At 34.3% G+C, this 19965-nt stretch overlaps 3 protein-coding genes and 1 long non-coding RNA gene across 4 annotated transcripts; 2 read left to right on the forward strand and 2 right to left on the reverse strand.

The window, feature by feature from the left end:
* Positions 1–1691: 1691 nt before the first annotated feature.
* Positions 1692–7660, reverse strand: LOC118059771 (ATP synthase small subunit 6, mitochondrial-like). Its single transcript, XM_035072746.1, has 4 exons — positions 7557–7660; positions 7304–7310; positions 1930–2068; positions 1692–1738 (listed from the first exon to the last, which is right to left on the reverse strand). Exons 1-4 carry the CDS (start codon positions 7658–7660, stop codon positions 1692–1694), a joined length of 297 nt encoding a protein of 98 aa, XP_034928637.1.
* Positions 7396–14544, forward strand: LOC118059749 (ACT domain-containing protein ACR9). The gene is made up of 6 exons (XM_035072707.2): positions 7396–7812; positions 7967–8194; positions 8302–8407; positions 12218–12569; positions 12982–13266; positions 13344–14544. Exons 1-6 carry the CDS (start codon positions 7659–7661, stop codon positions 13488–13490), a joined length of 1272 nt encoding a protein of 423 aa, XP_034928598.1. The 5' UTR covers positions 7396–7658; the 3' UTR covers positions 13491–14544.
* Positions 14545–15647: 1103 nt separating this feature from the next.
* LOC118059751 (uncharacterized) lies at positions 15648–17079 on the forward strand. Its single transcript, XR_012170815.1, has 3 exons — positions 15648–15893; positions 16329–16498; positions 16747–17079. It is a non-coding gene; the product is annotated as an uncharacterized lncRNA (long non-coding RNA).
* Positions 17080–18870: 1791 nt separating this feature from the next.
* Positions 18871–19779, reverse strand: LOC118059750 (enoyl-CoA delta isomerase 1, peroxisomal). Its single transcript, XM_035072708.2, has one exon. The coding sequence runs from the start codon at positions 19744–19746 to the stop codon at positions 19039–19041; it is 708 nt and encodes a 235-aa protein (XP_034928599.1). The 5' UTR covers positions 19747–19779; the 3' UTR covers positions 18871–19038.
* Positions 19780–19965: the final 186 nt, after the last annotated feature.

The raw sequence follows: 19965 nt of genomic DNA on the forward strand, positions 1-19965 counted from the left end.
GCACCCAATATTAAGTGAGAAGGCAAAAGCCCATTCAATCAAACATTACGAGCCAAGAAGAAGTGCACAATCACCCTCCAGAACGGATGGTCAATCCCTGGCACAATCTTGGAAACTAAAAACGGTTTTATTTTCAAAAAGTGCATTTAATTTCACACTTGCATGTTACATTGCAGGGGCTAACAGCAGTAGCATGCAATGAATCGTTTCAACCAGACACAGCCCAGTTTTCCATAAGTAATCAGTCTATTTAACCATACCATAAAGTGACTGAAACAAAAATTATTCAAAATAATAAGAAAAAGGATGAACTCAAACAAAGCTAAATGTCTCCAGATTGAGCATTGATCTGGCACCTGGGGAGCAAATTTCCAAATTCACCTGCGAAGGCGTGGTAAGCATTATTAGAAGCGAGGGTTGGTTCCAGGTTTGTTTTTCTGGGACTAGAGGTACGCAACTTTCATTTTTACTTTATCAAAAAGCCTGATTGAAGGCACCTATAACTACTATTTTCTTGTTGGATTTGGTTATTTGTTTATTCTTTATACATATGGAGAAGGAGGCAAAGGAAGCACAAAAAATTACCAAAAGTCTGCTCATCTTGAACTGGATTTGTTAAGCATCAGTGCCTGAAAGAAAACATGTTAGAAAGGTCAAGGACTTAAGGCTGGAACAAAGCTATTACGAAAAGATCAACTTAATTTCTCGTCTTCTTTTCTCATGTATAGAGTCATTTGGGTCAGTTCATAACTTGTAATGGAAGAGGACAGTGCCCCAGTTCTCTGAATCAGTAGCACCCATTTTAGACTAGTTGCAGAAATAATTTCTTTTGTTTCAAATATATAAATATATATTCAAAGTGCGCATGCAAGAAGCTTGTGCATAAATCTAGTAAATCCATGACAACACAAGAATTTGGCACAGACAAGCATCAACAAAGTATTGCATCCCGAGTTCTAAAATGAAAGAGTTTGGATTCAGATATGTATGGCAACTGACATATTTTCTGAAGTATTTTCTTGGCACCAATTTTTTTTTATCAGTGTTTTTCATAATTTTATTATCTTCACTCCAGAATTACATTAAAAAAAAACCCAGAAACCATAAACTTAATGTATTTTTAACAGGGAAAAAACATTTTTAACCATGCACAAAATAAAATGGAGCTAGATCAGATATGATAAATCGGGACAAGATTATTTTCTATAAAGAGGCACAACGAAGATTTTGTGATTGAATAGTGATTGAATCTACTACCATTTTACACGCATCATCATACTGGAAAATGATCAGGGAGTTGGGTCATTGAAGCACCCGAAAACTCTCTATAACTATATTGGTGAAAAGAAAAAAAACCAATGGAATTGATTCAATCAACATAACCGCAAATAATGTTTTGAGATTAACAGCTTTGACTGGATATCAGCCAAATTATCAAAAAAAAAAGATGAAGAAAAGGAAAAATATTTTATGTGTGGGTAGAAAAAAAAGAACAAAACTTTTATTCGATCCCCACTCTTGACTGTCGATATTTATCCTAGCCTTGATTATGCATCTAGCAAACCAAAACTAACAATGCCCCAATTAATAATGTTGGAATCTACACACGCTGGAGCTACATCTATTATTCAAACTTCAGCAAAATAAAGAAAATGAAGTGACAATATCATGATCTAGGGTTTCAAGCACGCTTACCTTTTGTGCCTCTGCACAAATGGAGAATTCTTCGCATCCTCCTCTGCAAAAACACGGATATACTACATTACTCTTCAGTTATTTATACCCAAAGCACAAGTAATCAGATTTCGTGACATTTATATTTATTTTGCTCCACATAGTTCTAATTGATTGCGATAAAATAGCTTAATTGAAACAAAAATTAATAGGTTAGGTCTGAAATCGTAAGGTAGAGGGAAGGGAAGGGGTTACCGGTGAGGCTGAGAGAAAATTTGGTGATGAGAGTGCCAGTGATGGCAAAGCCGACAAGGAAAGGCCAGTTACGGTTCCATTCTCTCCTGAAGAAAACTGGCCACGGATCGAACTTCCTCGTATTTTTCGATTCTCTCTTCTACGCCAATATCTTTCAGTGGCTGCGACTTGTCGATGGTGATGCAGCAGAGGAGGTCTGTTTGGTGATTGACAATGCTTTAGTTCTTATACCGGGTTTTAGTGCAACCTCGTTCTGGGCCGCAGTTAAAGCAGGGCGGTATGGGGCCAGCTTTCTGATGGCTTTGTTTTATTGGGCTTTAGGTACTTGTTATTTGGGCATGTTTTATTTTATTTTATTAAAATTTAATCTTTCCTGAGAACTAGTTTTTTAAAAATATTTTTTATGAAAAATAAATTATTTTTAATATTTTATTCCATCATGATAATGATCTGAAAAATATTTTTTTATTATTTATTTATGTCATAAAAAATAATTTGTTAAATAATTTAATAATATTTTAAAAAGTTAAAGAATATTTTTTTATCAACGGAATGATAAAATTGGATGGTCCAATTAAACTCGCACTTCACATGTATTTGCATCAACAAACATGAGTGTAAAGTAAAATGATAATATAGATCAAGAGAGACAGAGTATATTTTCACATAAATCTATAAGGTTTCACCCCCATTTTTATTTACATCAAAAGTATTTTTCAACACTTCATACCCCTCTTTGTATATGTTTAGAAATTAGTTTTGACTTACTTTTCATTAAAATTTATTTTTTTATTTAAAATTATCTTTTTATTTTTTTTTTAATTGTTTAGACATGTTAATATAAAAAAATAATTTTTTTAATATATTATTTTGATATTTTTAAAACAAAAAATATTTTAAAATATAATCGCTACAACACTTCTAAATATTAAAACCTTCATTAAAGGTTCATATAGTTTTATTAATAGTTAATCCATGTTAAATAGAATACATATGCCATTAAAAACATATTTTGCGTTTATTAAGCCAATTTAATTAAAGTAATCTTAAAAGATCACATATCTGATTACAATCCCCCTTTTTTTTTTTTATAATAACTAATAACTACCTATAAAAAAAATTAGCTATAAAAATAATTAAATAGAATAGCTTCGACCTTATCACATATTTGTTTTCAGATACATATTAAAAAATATACAAGTATAATAAATTGTTTTTGCATATAAATTCAAGTATAAAACTCTCCTTGATTGGAATATATCACACCCACCACCATGCTCGAATGGATTAAATATATTTTTTTACTCGTCTTTATCTCTGTCTTTTTTAAAGCATGAATCTCTTGCGTCCGCTTTTGTTTTGATAAATAAAAGCAATTATTCATTCAGGAATGGGGGTTAATCAGAGGAAGTTTTCCGTCCGTAAACGAGCCGGAATGGTCAAGGACACGGGAAGGGGACGCATCCTCCCGTCCAAACCCGTCTCTTTACCATCTGATCCAAGCCGTGTTTTTTCATGCTATCCCTGGGCGGTTGAACCATAGGCACCCACGATCTCTCAGGCTCGGCACTGGATGCCGAACCCCAACTCTGTAAAAACTCAACCTCAAGGAATCTAGTTTAATTAGTTAAATTTTAAGTTTATTTATTAAAAATTACTAGTTTAAGTATTAAAAATTTTAAAAATTATTGAAAGTTTAAATAATTATTAATTTTAAAACTTAAAAAAATTAATTAAAATACATGTAAATTGATTTAAATATACAGTTAAAACTTTTTTTTTTTAAAAAAAAAGAACCATTCTCTTCTTTTTTAAGGGAAAATTACAAATGTATCATTTTATATACCTTTACACTGTCCAATTGTATTGTTCATGAGGTGACCACTGACCTTCACCGAGCGTGGCATTAACTTTAAGGAAGGGTTTGGGACGAAGTTTGCTTGGTAATGCTGTAAGTGTTTTTTATTTAAAAATAATCTAAAATATTTTCTTAATATTTTTTTATTATTGACTTCACTGCATCAAAATTATAAAACAAATATTAAAAAATAATTTTTTAACAGTTCATTATGTCAAGTACATTTTTAAAACTTATCAATAACACAAATTAAAATGCAATGTCAAGCAGGCTAAAAAGAAATAAACTGGAAATCCAGGCATGGCCGTCGTAGTTATTAAACATGCTTACGGAACGACAAGAAGCCAATCAATCAACTCCAATTATCTAATGAATGATTTGTGTCAAGTTGCACTTGTTCTGCCGGGACAGATTCCTTGAACGTAACTATAAAAATTAAAAATAATACCCATCAAGTTGTGGCTCGAACCCACGAAAGCGACCGTTTTCTTTTTTGATTTGATTATCAGGACTTTTTCTTATATAATTTAAATTATTCACAATTATCCTAACATGTTTATTAGAAAATTTGGACTCGAAATAATAATATGAATAACATGCTCACCTGACACCTAAACCACCGCCTTAAAAATCATATTATTTTTATAACACATACGATTTAATATAATGGCTTATCCACTTGATTGTTTTGTTAGTGTGAATATAATAATAAAATAATGTTTGAGAACGTAACAAATCTTGTTTTTTTAAATATTTTTTTAATTCTAATTTTTTTATTTTAAAAAATTATTTTTAATATAAATACATTAAAAACTACAAAGATTTTGAATTCAAATTACATTTTTGTTATTCAAGGATGATATAATATATTGTGAGAAACATGTCCTTATAAAACTACAAAGATTTTTCAGATAGACTCAATGATAAAATGTAGAAAAAAGTTTATTTTTTATTTTTTTAGTTTAACGTATGTGTCCAGGCCAGCTTGTGTGCACCTCGACTAATCACACGGGCCCTGAAATTAACGACCATGTAAGCTTCTAGTGGCCATCATATAAGCAACCTAGGGCTCGAACTTGAGATCACAGAGAGAGCAAATCTCTTAATCCTAAGTTTTTACCACTGGAACACCACTTAAATCCTTAGAAAAAAATCTATTTTATATAGACAGGTTGATCAATACTCTACATGATATATTCTGCAATATAATTTTTATTTCACTCCGGTTGTTTTATTGACGACGAATCATAATTAATCCTTTGACTACGTAGCCCTGCAAAATAATTAATAAAACGAGAGGCAGGTGTTCTAACAAAAGCTTTTTTTAATGCTGAATTTATCACGAGTATTTGGAAACTAGAGACGGATGGCCCCGTTCTAAATTTTATTAGTATAAAGATGTTCAAAGCCCGGTTTTAATCTAAAAATTTAATTAAATCAAAAAATAATATTTCTTATTAATACAATCCAGATTGAACTAATAATCGATTCAAACCAAACTGATTTTAAACTGATTTTATTTGTTTCGGGCCAGTTTTTTAGCATTAAAAGCTATAAAAACTGGAAACCAATGAATGGCTGGAAACACTGCCCGTCTAGTGTTAGGTAATCAATGCTCCACATCAATGGTTAACAATACAACCATTTGCGAAACATTAACTCCAGATGCCATTGAGAGCTTCCATGTTGTTATCCTAGAGGACCTAGAAGACTTCTTGCTGTAGCCTTGCCTTAGCGTCTTGAAAAACTTTAATACATTTATCATAACATGAAGACTTGGCTGTGAGAAAGTGCTATAGAAATTTGAGTAGAGGGTTAAGAGAAGACACCTATTTGAAGTACTGGTTGGTTACTTCCATCAATTTAAGGGTTATTTATTTTAAAATTGAGAAGGTCGACGTTGTCACCACTATTGCTGGTTTTGGGTGAACTGTTCCCGTCATTTTTATACCATATGAGAAAATGAGAGAGAAGAGCACAGAGGAGAGGGAGTAGGAGGGAGGGAGAGAGGAGTGGGGCGGCTGGAAAGGAGGAAAGGGAAAGGGAAACGGAAAAGGGCGGCTGGAAAGGGAAAAGAAGAGGGAGAAAGGGATAAAATGACGGCAGCGTTTGGGAACGCGGTATAAGTGTGTGTTTGTATTTGAGATGGAGGTTGAGGTTTAGGTGTAGGACCCGTTAAAAAACAAGAAAAAGCAAGAAAAAATTGCTTTTTGTGGTTGAGGTTTGTGCATAAATGGGTTGTACCCAACCACAACCTCAACCACAAAAGCAAAAACAAACACATACTTAAACTGTGTTCCCACCAAATTTGAATTTTTTTTTTGTTAAAATTAAACGTGGTTTATACTTTTTGGATCATTTTGATGTGCTGATATCAAAAATAATTTTAAAAAAATAAAAAAATATCATTGGCATGCATTTCGGTATGAAAAATTATTTGAAAAGTAACCGTTACCACACTACCAAACACGCTCTTAAGATCGAGGATTTTTTTTTTATATATATATATATATAATTATTTAGATTTAATTAAATCAGTTTGGTTGAGTTTAGTTCAATTCAACTAGTTTAAGTTTTTTTAAAATTGAAATCGGACTGAACTGGACTGGGTAATTTTTTTTATTTTGTAATTAGTTTGTTCGGGTTTTTTAATTATTATTTTTTAGTTTTTTTAGTTTAATTTGTTGTTCAGTTTTTTAAAACATTTCTAATTAACCTGAGAGCGTACTGATCAACAAACTCTAAAACCTATTTTTCTAACAAAAGCAATCCAATTTTTTCTAATAAAATCAATCCAATTTAACTAGCCATGTTATTTTGGCTTGGCGAAGAAATAGATGCAATGATTGATAAATTTAAGGTCTGGACATGGCATCATAACACTTCATCCCTACCCTGATCAAGTAATCATTACAAGAATGAATCCCCCTAACAATGAGTTATGAAGATGAAGTAAAAATTATTGCTTTAAAATACAAAGCCAAATGCCATGAACAATACTCTTGGAATGATTTGCCACGAAACCACTCTCAACGCAGCGCTAGAATTCACACCCTCAAGATGTACACTTTACTCCATGCAACAGCTATTTATAAATATAACGGTTATTTTTTATAATTTTTTTTAAATATTAAAAAAATATTTTTTATAATTTTTTAAAAATATTTTTAATATTAACACATTAAAATAATAAAAACACTAAAAAATTAATTTAAAATAAAAAAAATCAAATTCTAATAATAAAAATCAAGTTAAAGTTCACTCTGGACACCCTGCAAATCGCACCTAATATATCTCACTGTCAGAATGAGACAACGAAAAATAATACAAAAAAAAAAAACCTTTAGCTTTTGCCGTGGCAAACGCGACCTTACAAGTACAATCACTTATAAACATCCTTTAGAGGGTATTTGAGGTAAAAGAATAGTTGATTTTTTTTTTTTGAAACCTATATAAAAAAACATATATTTTTTATTTTACAATAAAATATAATTTATATTTAAAAAAAAAACCAACCTCATCTCTGAATTAAACAAACACGCAATACAAAATGCCAAGAGGGCTCCAAAACTCGATTATTTGGACACATGGGCCCTTGTAACCCAACCACCACAAAAAAAAAAAAACCCTCGCTTGATCCTCGAAACTAAGGAGGAGGGAAAAAGCAATAAAAAAGGAAAAGAGCAGGCGTTTCTATAAGTTCCAACTCGTCTCTGTACCAATAACAACTCAACTCAACCACATCTGCAGCCACCAATCAAACACTCACCTGAATCTCCACAAAATTCCCTCGTTACCCGAAACCAAAGACCAGAACCTTTCACATTTCCCCCGAGGCACTCCTGTAATTTCCTCTAGGAGTCTACCAGCCATGGGAATTCCCGCTGACGATGTCGTTTTGATACAACAAGGTAAAAGCCCTCATGACCCCACCATCGTCACCGTCAATTGCCCTGACAAGTCTGGCCTTGGATGTGATCTCTGCAGAATAATTCTCGAGTTTGGGCTACACATTACTCGTGCAGGTACTCACATTTTGTGCTCATGTTTAATTTTTAGCAAATTCTGCCCTTTTCCTTTCGTTTTCGGATGTTACTCACGGAGGTTGTTTCTCGTGAATTTTCCGAGGATATTCGGTGATTCTATATGATGGAAGATTGTTTTTTTTAATGATGTCAGATTTTCAAACGGATGGAAGGTGGTGTTACATAGTATTATGGGTGGTTCAACTTCAACATTCAAATCTGCTTAGACTTGATTGGGATAGCTTGAAAAACCGGCTCTTGAGAGTGTCTCCTCCATGTTTGACTCCCCTTTATTATGATCAGAAACTGAACGGTTCCTCGGCTGCTCCTTCTGTATATCTGTTGAAGTTTTGCTGTGTTGACCGGAAAGGATTATTACATGGTAAGTATGTAGATTTGGATGGTAGACGTGGTGTTTAATCTTTCTTTTTCTTTGTTTAATTCAAGGAATTGAAATAACATGGCTTTTTTTTTTTTTTCTTAACTTAGATGTCACTGAAGTTCTAACTGAGCTTGAATTTACAATTCAAAGACTGAAAGTGATGACAACACCAGATGGGAAAGTTGTAGATTTGTTCTTCATTACAGATGGAAGGTGAATTTTCCTTCTTTCCTTCTTTATTTTTTTTATTGGTTGTTGTTGATGAATTTGCTTGAATTAACCAATCATTTCACAACTAATTTTGGATTGAAATGGTAATTTAAAAAAAAACTTAATTTGATCCTTAATTTTTTTTTTGCATAATCTAGTTATTTTAAGCTTAAATTAACATCCAATTACATTTTTTATTTTTTAAAAAAGTTGAATTGAAAAATAAAATTAAAATGAAAATAGTGGGCAAAATAGATAGTATCTTAGAATTTTATTTGAAAAGTTTAATTTAGTCCCTCATTGTTTTTAGCTAATAAGTAATTAGTACCTTTAGTTTTTCAAAATTCAATTTTAATATTGAATTTTATTTCTCTCATTTTCAGTTTTTTTTAGAGGAGAGAGAGGCTCACTAGGTTCCAGTGTAAAAAAAAAAAATTATTATTGATGACATTTGCAACCACAAAAATAATCGATTTTAAAGTTAACGAACTCCATTTTACGAGGGGAGTTTGACTTGAATGTTTTTTCCTTCTCTTTGTCTAAGGAGGTACATCTAACTGCTAGAATTATTTTGGCTTGAGGTTGATTTTAGTTTTTTTAATTGTTTTTTATATTTTTTTTATGGCTATGAATATGTTTATTAAGGTGTTTAGGGTATTTAAGATAAAAATGAGTTGAAAATTGAAAAAAACCAAACTCTTATTTTTTTCAGAAACCCTTGATCACCAAAACCTGCAGAAAGCAGATGACATGTCACTTGTTGCCTTTTTTTTCCTTTTTTAAGAAATGAGGTAGATAAAAAGTCATCTGTCCTTTTAAGAAATAATAATAAAAAAAAACAAGACAGACATAGATGCATGGGCTAGGCTAGAAAGCCCACATGTCGAGCCCCTCTTATTTTATTTGTGGTTAAAAAAATTGATAAAACTAATCATTAAACTTAATTGATTTTGTTATTCGGGTAATATATTTAACAGGTTAATCTACAATATCTAGGGTATATTTTTTTTGTTTAATACTTTTTATGTCCCTTAATTTAAAAAAAAAATTACAATTCACTATTTGTTACTGAGAACATATATATATTTTTTAATTTAACTTGAACCTCAAAAAATGTAATTTCATCATTTGTCGATAATGATCTATTTTTGTTATCTCGGCTCCACATGCCTATCATAATATTTTTTTTTACTTTTAAAAAATATGTTGTTTTATACAAAAAATATTATGCACTTTATTGTTGTATAATTAAATGAAAAATAATCTTTCAGATAAAAAATCCATTGAAGCCAATAATGTGCATAACTTTCATCACGAGTTTGCTTGATAAACTTGAGTTCACATTGTTTTTTTAATCAAAAGCTATTTTTCATCTATTTTGTCCCTCGATATTAAGTTAATTTGGAATTGAGCTTTTTTTTTTTTTTTTTCAAGATTATCCTCCAAAATCTTGCATATCAGCCCGAGTTAATTCAAGTGAATTAAATGTTTTTCATCTCAATATTAAATTAAAATATCATTTAATTATTGATTATTTAAAAAAAAAAAAACATGTTATAAATATCAAAAAAAAAATTTCTCAATTTGTTTTTTACTCTGAAGGGTGATTTAGAGGCAAGTTGTCATGTTTGTTTTTGTATTTCAAAGAAAAAAATTTGAATTTTTTTTATTTTTTTCTTTACTTCAAATTAATATTTTTTTAGTGTGTTCATATCATTTTGATGTGTTGATATTAAAAATAAAAAAATATTATTTTAATGTTTTTTGAATAAAAAATATTTTTAAAAAAACAACTGCAACCACATTCTTAAACACCCACATGGAGCTCTAGGACGTATTTATCATGTAGTTTTTGTACTTGTATGTGTTTCTTTGGTGAAATATATTGAAAATTCTTGTAGGTTTTATTTGTTTTTAAATTAGTGCAATAAATTAAAAATGTTAGTAAAATAATATATTTTTATATTATCGTTTGTAAATCATGATATTTACTAGATGTAATGTCTTAGACACAAAAAACTTAACATGTAAGTATATTTTTTCATGCAAAGCGCGACAACTTGGAATGTTAATAAAAGCTGTTTCAATTAAATTCCACAGTTATTCCTCCCCATTATTCTAAAAAGAACCACGGACACCCACGAGAAAATAATTTGTTAAAAAAACCTCTTATTCACCACTATACCAGTAGCCTCCTTTCCATCCACAGAACACTAGAACAGTAGCCTCCACATTCAATTAAATTCCACAAGCCTTCATAACCCAAACCCATCTCCCTATTCATCTTCCACAACGCAACTAAGCCTTCATTATGGTAAGAGTTGGAATTCAGGTAGGTGTAGTACCTTCACTATTGTAGCACGAGTAGCGGCTCCATTAGCTTATCCTGGATACCTCCAGTAGTGGAGGAGGCAAAGCACCAGTGGTAGCATGCATTAGTACCGGTATAGCCTCTTTTTTTACAATAAAGAAAGGACTGGTACTGAACTAGTAGATACGGCTGAGTCAGTAGTTGATCCAGAAGCGGTAGAAGTTGTGGTAGTATGCCTTCCATATCATGAGCTAGGGAACTGGATTGCATTATTGAGGAACTCCGCACTTTTCACTGGGTTTTCGACAAGGTGAAGGTCTTCCCTCCTCTCGTGCCTTTTTTTAAGCAATGGCGTATCATGTATGTTTTGCTTAAGTATCCAGAGACCATGGAGAAATGACATTTTGAAAACCTTGCAGTCAGCAAGATGAGCACCCTAACTGCTGTCATCTTCTAATGCCAGAACACTTTAAGCCGCAATAAGATTTTAATTTATGTTGTGGATTAAAAACACAACATCTAATCATATGTTATATGTTATGATTCTAAACCGTGAAATTAATTAAATAATACAGTTTTTAATCACAATATCTAGAAAATGTGATTTCACTAAAACTTTTTGTTGCTGTGTTAATTTGTTGTTTCTTTTCGTTTTGGATCTAATTGGCCAATTTATCATTTTATTTGTCAAACTGGGTTGTCTTGTCAATGTACTCTTTCATTTTGATACAGAGTAGCTGTCTTCATAAATGAACAGCAATGTTGTGTTTTGGGAAAATAAAGGTGTGAAAGATGTCTACACACTTGTTTTCTCGAACTCAAAGTGTGCTCAAGTGATCCATATACATGCGCCATCACTCCACAAGTGACTCATCACCAGCCATTTCAATGGTGGCACATGGCGCATAGCATTTGCTGCAAATTTGCCACCCACTCCAACAACTGAGAGCTATAACTATCCACGGAGCAGGAAAGCATTATCTATAGAAAGGAGTGCAATAAATATGAAACACATTATTAACAATTCTTGGTTGCCTATTTGCTACTTGAAGTATCGTAATTATATCGCCGTGGCATAATAGATGAAGCATATTTCAGAAATGCCATTTTTTTTTTTTGTTATATTGTTGACCACATGGCATGTTTCTCGTAAGTTTTAAAGTTTACTTGCTTCTAATCAAACCTTCCGGTGATTCTCTTCTGATTAGTTTGGATGAAGTTTTCTCTTAGTTGTTGTGTTTTATCTTCTTGCATTCAAGCATGACCGAATCTTGGTCCCCTCCAACCCTGCTGTCTTGCACTGCCTGAGCCAAGGCTTGGGGCGGCTTGTTGTTTGAGCATGATGAGTATTTCCAGAAAGCATGCATCGTAATGGGACAAAAACTATTCTTCTTTTTATCTGGTTATGTATTAGGTCACAGCTCCTCTTTTTTTTTTTTTTTAAAAAAAAGAACAGAAATAAAATGTCAGTTCACAGTTGATATTTGGTAGTCTCTTTTCAGGGAGCTCTTACACACGAAAAAAAGGCGAGATGACACGTGCGGATATTTGTGTGATCTGTTCAGAGAATACTGTATTGGGTGTGAACTTCAGTTGGCAGGTCCTGAATGTGATAATCAGCGGAATTTATCTTCCCTCCCTTTGGCAGTTGCAGAAGAATTGTTTAGCTGTGAGCTGTCAGAAAAGGAATCCTGTATGCAAGCACTTAGGACAGCTACAACATCACCAAAGAAGGCCATCGTTACAGTGGATAATCTTTTGAGCCCGGCTCATACATTGCTTCAAATACAATGTGTTGATCAAAAAGGTCTATTTTATGACATCTTGAGAATTTCAAAGGACCTGAATATCCAGGTACAGTGGTCATGAGCTTCTTATAAGAACAATTCTTCTTGTTAATTTGTTTGCTATGCCATTGATCTTGACCATCTTAAAATGGATTAAGTTGCACAAAATATCACCTTCCCATTTAAGGTGCTTACAGACTCAGAAATCATGTTAGTACAAGCATTATCCAGTATCATGAATCTTCTCCTTTAAAACCTTTTTGCTGAACTTTTTCTTTACTTTCCTTGACTGTTTCTGGAATTAATGTAGATAGCTTGCTATTGCTCCATTAATGCTATGAAATCTGTCCCATTAAGTTCACAGCATTACTACTTATTGTTCTTTTGGGCCTTGGTGTGGCGCTAAATGGCTGTTTGTGTTGATATGTGATTACGATTAGTATTTTAACAATATATGGTTGCTTTTGTTTCTAATGCAGGTAGCTTATGGTAGATTCTCGTCTAGCATAAAAGGATACCGTAACATGGATCTATTTGTTCAGCAAACAGACGGGAAGAAGATATTGGATCCTAAGCTTCTAGACAATCTTTGTTCTCGATTGAAGGAGGAGATGCTTCATCCATTGCGAGTCATCATTACCAACAGAGGCCCAGATACCGAGCTCTTAGTTGCTAACCCTGTTGAGTTATGTGGCAAGGGAAGACCGCGTGTATTTTATGATGTTACTTTAGCTCTGAAAAAGCTGGGAACATGCATTTTTTCGGTAGGAGTTCAGTATCTGCATTTAGCTTATATCTTTCACAATGTGTTGAGTAACTTCTCCTCGTTTTTAATTTGTAGGCTGAAATCGGAAGGCACTCAACTCAGGATCACCAGTGGGAAGTCTACAGATTCCTCTTGGTTGAAAATGGTGAATTTCCATTAGCGAGTGGTCAAGCCAGAAATCAAATGGCAGCCGGAATTAGAAGAACATTAATGGGCTGGTAGATGATCCACTGCAAACCACATTGATGGTGAAAATAGTTTTGCCTTCTCCAAGGTGTACCTTTCTCTCTGGTTGGACATTTGCACTGCAATGTTGTCCCTATTTGCTTATCATTGAGGTCATGCAGCAAGATAACCTATTCTCTGTAGCCAAGCTTCTTGCTGTAACTATTCTCTCCTGCTATTAAAATTTGTAGTGTTTCAAACCACATCTTCGGAAAATGCAGAAGGCAATCCCTTTCTAGTGAAATTGTAGATTATCTATAAGCTCTTTCCCTCTTTATTATTTTATTTTCTTTGCTAGGATGAGGTCCGGTTTGTAGTTGTACCAGATCTTATAACTCTTTTGCATCTTTTGTGATGCAACAAAGGGATGCAAAGGTAAGAGCACTCAATTTGAAAGACGATTAGGCCAACAAATCTGCCTTTGGGAGCTCGTTGGATAATCTGGGAGGTGCTGGAATGGGTGGTCTTTTTCACAATCACGGTGATGTTTGGTTGTCGGGTTTTCCAGGCTATCTTGTAGCGGCAACTCTTCATGATAGCTGAAGTTCAAGCCATCCGGACAGGCCTGTCTCTGGGATGGAATTTAGGCTTCAGATCAGTGACGCTGTACACCAACTTTAAGGAAGCCGTGCATGCCATTTTCGAGGTTACGTCTCCAGCTCTTCCTTGTTTGCTCTAGCTGGTGACATTTGTGGTCTCCTTGATGAGGACGCCAGTGTTCACAACTTGGTGAGAGTAACCGAGGCGCTGATTTCATGGCCAAGGTTGGGGCTCATGGTGATGAGCGTGTATGTATATGGCAGCATGCTCCTGGTACCAGTCTATTCTTCCCGGAGATCTGACTGATGTTGAGTTCTTGAGGTCCTAGTTTTATGTTTTGCTTTTATCCACAGCACCTTACTGAGAGATTTTGGAGAGGTTGTTCTGATGGTTTTTCACTTGTCCATTTACCTAAAATCTAAAAGCGTTGTATGTTAACCGTGAGACGTCACTACTGTTCACTTAGATTAAAAAAAAAAAAAAACTATGAATTACACTGTAAATTTTTTTACATTTTATTTTGGCCCTCAGATTTATTTTGTAGGACTTGCTCAAAAAAGACGTCTGATGTCACATATGAGTGACGAGTTAAAAGTTTAATTTTCTAATTTTAAATATTATGAAAATTATACAATTTTAGCATTTTATTTTTTTTTCAATTCAATTTTAATACAAAATTTTATTTTTTATTCTCTAATTAAAAGAGGAGTCATTGGATTTCAGCACTTGAGGAAAAAAAATGTTGTTAACATCAATTTAGACCATCAAAATAATTAATATTTGTGTCAAATAATTTTATTTAATGAGAAAATTTATATAAGGTGTATTTTTTAACCTTAAAAGCTCATGAAAAACTAGATCTTAGCTAGAGTGGATTTTTAGTTTTGGATTGATTTTAGTTTTTGTAATGATTTTTTTTTTCATATGAATATTTATCACTATTTTTAAGGTGTTTTGATTTAAAAATTAATTGAAAATAGATTTTAAGGTAAAAAAAACCCTTAAACCCTGATTTTCCAAACACTACAATAACCTGAATTTAAACAAATCATATGATGGTCTTTTTATTAAAAAAAATTAGAGCAGGTAATATATTATCCATGCCAAATAACAAAATAAAAACCCAGTTGTGCCAGTTCTTATGAAATGAGCCAGGCAGCTGAATTAACGCTACAATAAAAAAAAAATGATAAAATTTACAATTATATTATTTATAATGGAAAATATGATTTCTTTTTAGGATATGTATGATGTTGCTTTTATCTATTCTCAGATTCGCGAGTCGGGCAGCTGAATTAGACTATAATAAAAAAAATGATAAAATTTACAATTATCTATTTATACAGGAAAATATGATTTCTTTTTGGGAAATGTATAATGTTGTTTATATCTAATCTCAGATTTTCCATGTCCTAGACAAATTCTTTTTGTGTGTGTTCTTAGCCTTTTGTAACAAAAGAAGAAGAAGATGAGCCTTGAGTTTAAATTTTAAACAAAACATTTAATCCTTTAAAAAATGGATATTTTTCAAGCAATCGAAATCGAAAAGATTAAAAATTTCCATGGTGAAGGGCAACGGCCTTTACTGTATCTGTACTGATCACTACAGTTTCTCCACACTTGCGGATTTACCATACAAAAGAAAAAAAAATTGTTTATCCACTAGCCAGAAACAAAAACGTAAACGACAACATGCTAGCAAGTTCTTATTCAACACGATCGAGAATCATTTCATATTCTTGACGTATGAAATATTATTTTTCTTGTCTTCCTTTCGGTGTCAAAAGTTTTCTCAAATCCATCCATATTTCTTAAGCTAGCTAGGGTTTAGCCTTCTCATGCTCTGTTTCCTTTCCCCAGGTACTCGATGTATACGCACACATAAATACTACTATGTTTTATACGCCTGCGTGTGTTTGCATGCATTTGTACATGATTAATGGCCAGTTTGTAATTTATTATTTGCAGTGACTTTTCCTTCTTTATTTTTTTTACGCTGAGAAAATGAAGGGATTCGAAACTTTTAAGATGCGTTCTATTGTTGATTTATGTTTGAATAAGAACGAAGAGAGCTCTTGAATCGAAGAAATGGTCAAATCGATGGAAAAGTTGTAGTGAAACAGAATTTTATCTTCGTTTTCTATTAATTAGTCCTTTTTAGTGATGAAAATATTAGTTTAAAACTTTTGAGATATTGATAGATTGGTGTCGTAAAACAGAATTCTTATTTATGGTGTCTGTTGATTTTATTTGCTGAGATTTAATTAGACGTGGGTTTTGTGGTGGGATTGGCAGATTGGTGTTTTTTCCCCCTGCATCTGGTGGTTATTTTTTGCTTGAGAAATTGGCAAGCTCTCTGACATGAGTCTGTATAGAAGCCAGAGTTCACCACAAGGAGCTAAGAGGTTTCGTATGAATTCATCGTATCATGATGCAACTTATTCCAGGGATCATCGTAGTTTCCGGTATGGTATGCTTTTGGTACTCTGATGATTGTTTATCTTTCTAGTCAGGTATATATAATGTCGCTATTTGCATGAATTGTTATTTATTTTTAAGAGGCTATTTTAGTTACAGATTCTCACCATTTTAAGCTTTTACCATGGGAGCTCTCTCTTTTTGTTGCGTTTGGTGTTAGGGGAAAAATCATACATTTAGCGCTTACCATGTCTCGTACTGGAATCTTTAGCTTTTCTAATTATAGTTTGGACAGTTCTTATGGTTAATTTGGAGGAGGAGGACTATGAAGGAGATATTTATAAAATTGTTGGGAATGGGTATGCTGCATGCATTATTACAGAGTTTCTGCGGTGCTTGGCTACTCTTCACAGTGGGTATGTGAGTAGAGACGATATTTGTTCATGGAATATGACGTTTGCTTGGATAAATAAGCTATTTCTGAAACTTAAGATTGAATCTTTTTGCCCTGTCAGAGTACATAAAACTTAAATAGAGAATTGATTGTAGAGAATACATTTGAATTGTTGTGTTCATGCATGTAATATTATGAAAATTGGCTGCTTTTTGTTGATTTGTTCATTTAAATTCATCCAGTTGAGATGTTAGCTGTGAATTGTCATCTTTTCTAGTCAAATTTTCTTTGGTAATTGGTTTAATTTCTTGATACTGGAAGTCTAATTCTCTCTCTCTCTCTGTTTTTTTTTTTAATATCTGAGATGTCGTCTGCATCGTTAGGATTACTTCTAAATGGTTATATTGTTTAGTTTCAGCCATGATGGTCTCTGCAATAGATGCAAACGACCTGGGCATTTTGCTCGAGATTGTCCAAATATGACTATGCAACAACTGTGGGCTTCCTGGGTGAGATGAGTTCTCGCACCTACTTTCTTCTTTTGAACCTTTCATGTGAAGTTCAAGGATACTAGAAATTGCTTTCTTGGTGGACTACTGTCTATTATTCAAGCTTCTTTGTGCAGTTCTGTTTTGATTACTTTTGTTATACATTTTTTTGTTTCAGCCATATTGCTGCTGGATGCCACTCAGATACTGTGTGTTGGAACTGCAAGGAGCCTGGACACCATGCTAGCCATAGCCCCAATGATCCAGTCTGCCATGCATGTGGTAAGATGGGGCACCTTGCTCGCGAGTGCTGTGACTCTGATTTTCCAGTTCAGAATGCAAGTCTCGGCAATAATTGATATAGGCCAGGCCACATTGCTGTTGACTGTAGAAATTAGAAGGCCGGCAACAACTGCCGGAAAACTGGTCATCTTGCTCGTGATTGCCCTAACGAGCCAGCCTGGCATTAGAGATATGAGGTTGCTCTAATGACTTCCTCTGCCACAGCTGTGGACAGCATGGCCATCTCAGCCGGGGATTGCATGTCCATTATCATCTGCAACAATTGTGGCGGGAGAGGCCACTAAGCACACAAGTGCTCTTCTGCTTCAATGTATCACCGTGGCCCATGGATTTATTGACCTGCTGGGAGAATAAAAAACATCGATAGAATTGGTGCAACAAGCCACAAGGAGAGCTGATAAATCTTGCTGCTGGTGTATTTATCATCAAGACTTCATGCTTTGAAGCCGAGAACAGACATGTAAGTATACATGACGAACGAATTAACAGCAGCAGCAGGTGGATATTACATGATCACTGTTAATGTCTCTCTAGCTCGATATCCGACAACATATTTAGCCCAACATATTTTCAGAGGAAAATATCAGGTATGCCTCGTCGATTTTGTGTCTCCAACTACTGTACGAAGCCTGAGACACGTGGAAACTGGGAAGGATGCTGGAGGTGCATGCTTGCATTACATATATACCAAACCAATGCAACTATAAATGAAACAGAACCCTTAAATCCCCCAGCATTTTGAAGGTGGTATACCCTAATTTTCACCTCTCTTTTTTTCGTTTAGGCCTTGCCCTCCTGGATGGCATATATGCAGCTTTTCAGTTTGGAAACTTAACGAAGCAAATATTTCTAGCTAAAAAGCGTTGTAGCAGATGGTTATAATATCCATCCAACACCGCAGAATCTGCAGAACAGAATTGTGTCCTTCCTACGTAGGGCTTGAAATAAAGGAATAAACATGAAAATCTGATTCAGAACAATACCTGGTCGATCTATTTGCTTCTCTTTATGTGTGCGTGTGTGTGTGTGTGAATTCCTTGTCGCCTATTGATTCTGTTCTGAAGTTTTAGTGTTCGTAGTGTCTGATCAAAAGGATCACGCTGACTTGTCAGGATAAATAGGAAATATCATTCCTCAGAACTGGTTCATGTTAATGTGGAATTTTATGCCTTTTGACCATATCGCGGAGCATGAAATATCTGTGTTCTAACTTCCAAGAAGTGGGGAACAAGAATGGACGTTTCAAGCAGTAAGAACTTGAAAAGGAAATAAGTACAAAATAAGTAGCAGCGTTACATTTTTAACTTCCAATAACAAAAGTTGATTTCCAATGCCGCTTCCTAATTATTTAATTTGGAAATATTCATGGTTTTCAGCTTGCCACCATAGCTTCAACCTTGCATTACAGTTTTGACATGGTCTTAGCCTCCCCTGGCACGGTCCCTATTTTCTCCAGAACCTCTTTCAAAACCACCATCCTATTCTTCCCATACACATTACCATCCCACCCTCTTTTCACCAAATCCTGCCCCAACCTAATCGCTGCCTCAACTGTCTTCTCTGCACCGTCATGCGCCGAGTGCACAATCCCCCTCACTGCAGCCATCTCTGCTGTCAATTTTGCTGCTGTCAAAACCACCTCGCTCCTGACTCTGGCATCTCCAATCTTGCACTTCAATAATACCATGAACCAATCCGGCAACACAAGTCCAATATCAAGCTCGCTCATGTAAAGAAACCCCCTTTCCTTCCTCATGAGCACATAGTCATGGCTCAGAGCTAAGATCATTCCAGCAGCTGATGCATGGCCAGTGACTGAAGCTATTGTTGGCATGGGCAGAGATATCAATTCCTTTACCAGTAACTGAAGCTTTGCAGACATGAGTTCGCGACGTGGTTGGGATGATTGAGCCCAGGCAAGATCAAATCCATTGGAGAAGAACCTGCCTTCGGCTTTGGTGACGAGAGCTGAGGACGGGGAAGCTGGCTCGGCGCGAACACGACGCAGAGCTGAGCGGATGGAGTCGATGAGGGTGGGGTTTAACCGGTGCTCATCGGAGCCAGTTAAAGTGAGGATGTAGATATCGCCCCTCTTCTCTAAAGTACACATTTCCCCGTTTCTGGTCCTCTCCTGAGCCCCGAACTGCTTATCCGGCTTTATAGAGAAAATAACCAAGGCAATGGAAGACAAGTCGTCCAACTCTGTTCGTGGACTTTTCAAAACCAGAGACGTTTTCTTCTAAACAGCCGGTGTTTCTTTTCCGTGATTGTGATTGATTACCAAAGCCAATAAAAAAATAAATAGTATTGTAACTTGGAAGAAACTCTG

This window comes from Populus alba, chromosome 10 (genome assembly GCF_005239225.2).
Source record: "Populus alba chromosome 10, ASM523922v2, whole genome shotgun sequence".
Taxonomy (NCBI): domain Eukaryota; kingdom Viridiplantae; phylum Streptophyta; class Magnoliopsida; order Malpighiales; family Salicaceae; genus Populus; species Populus alba.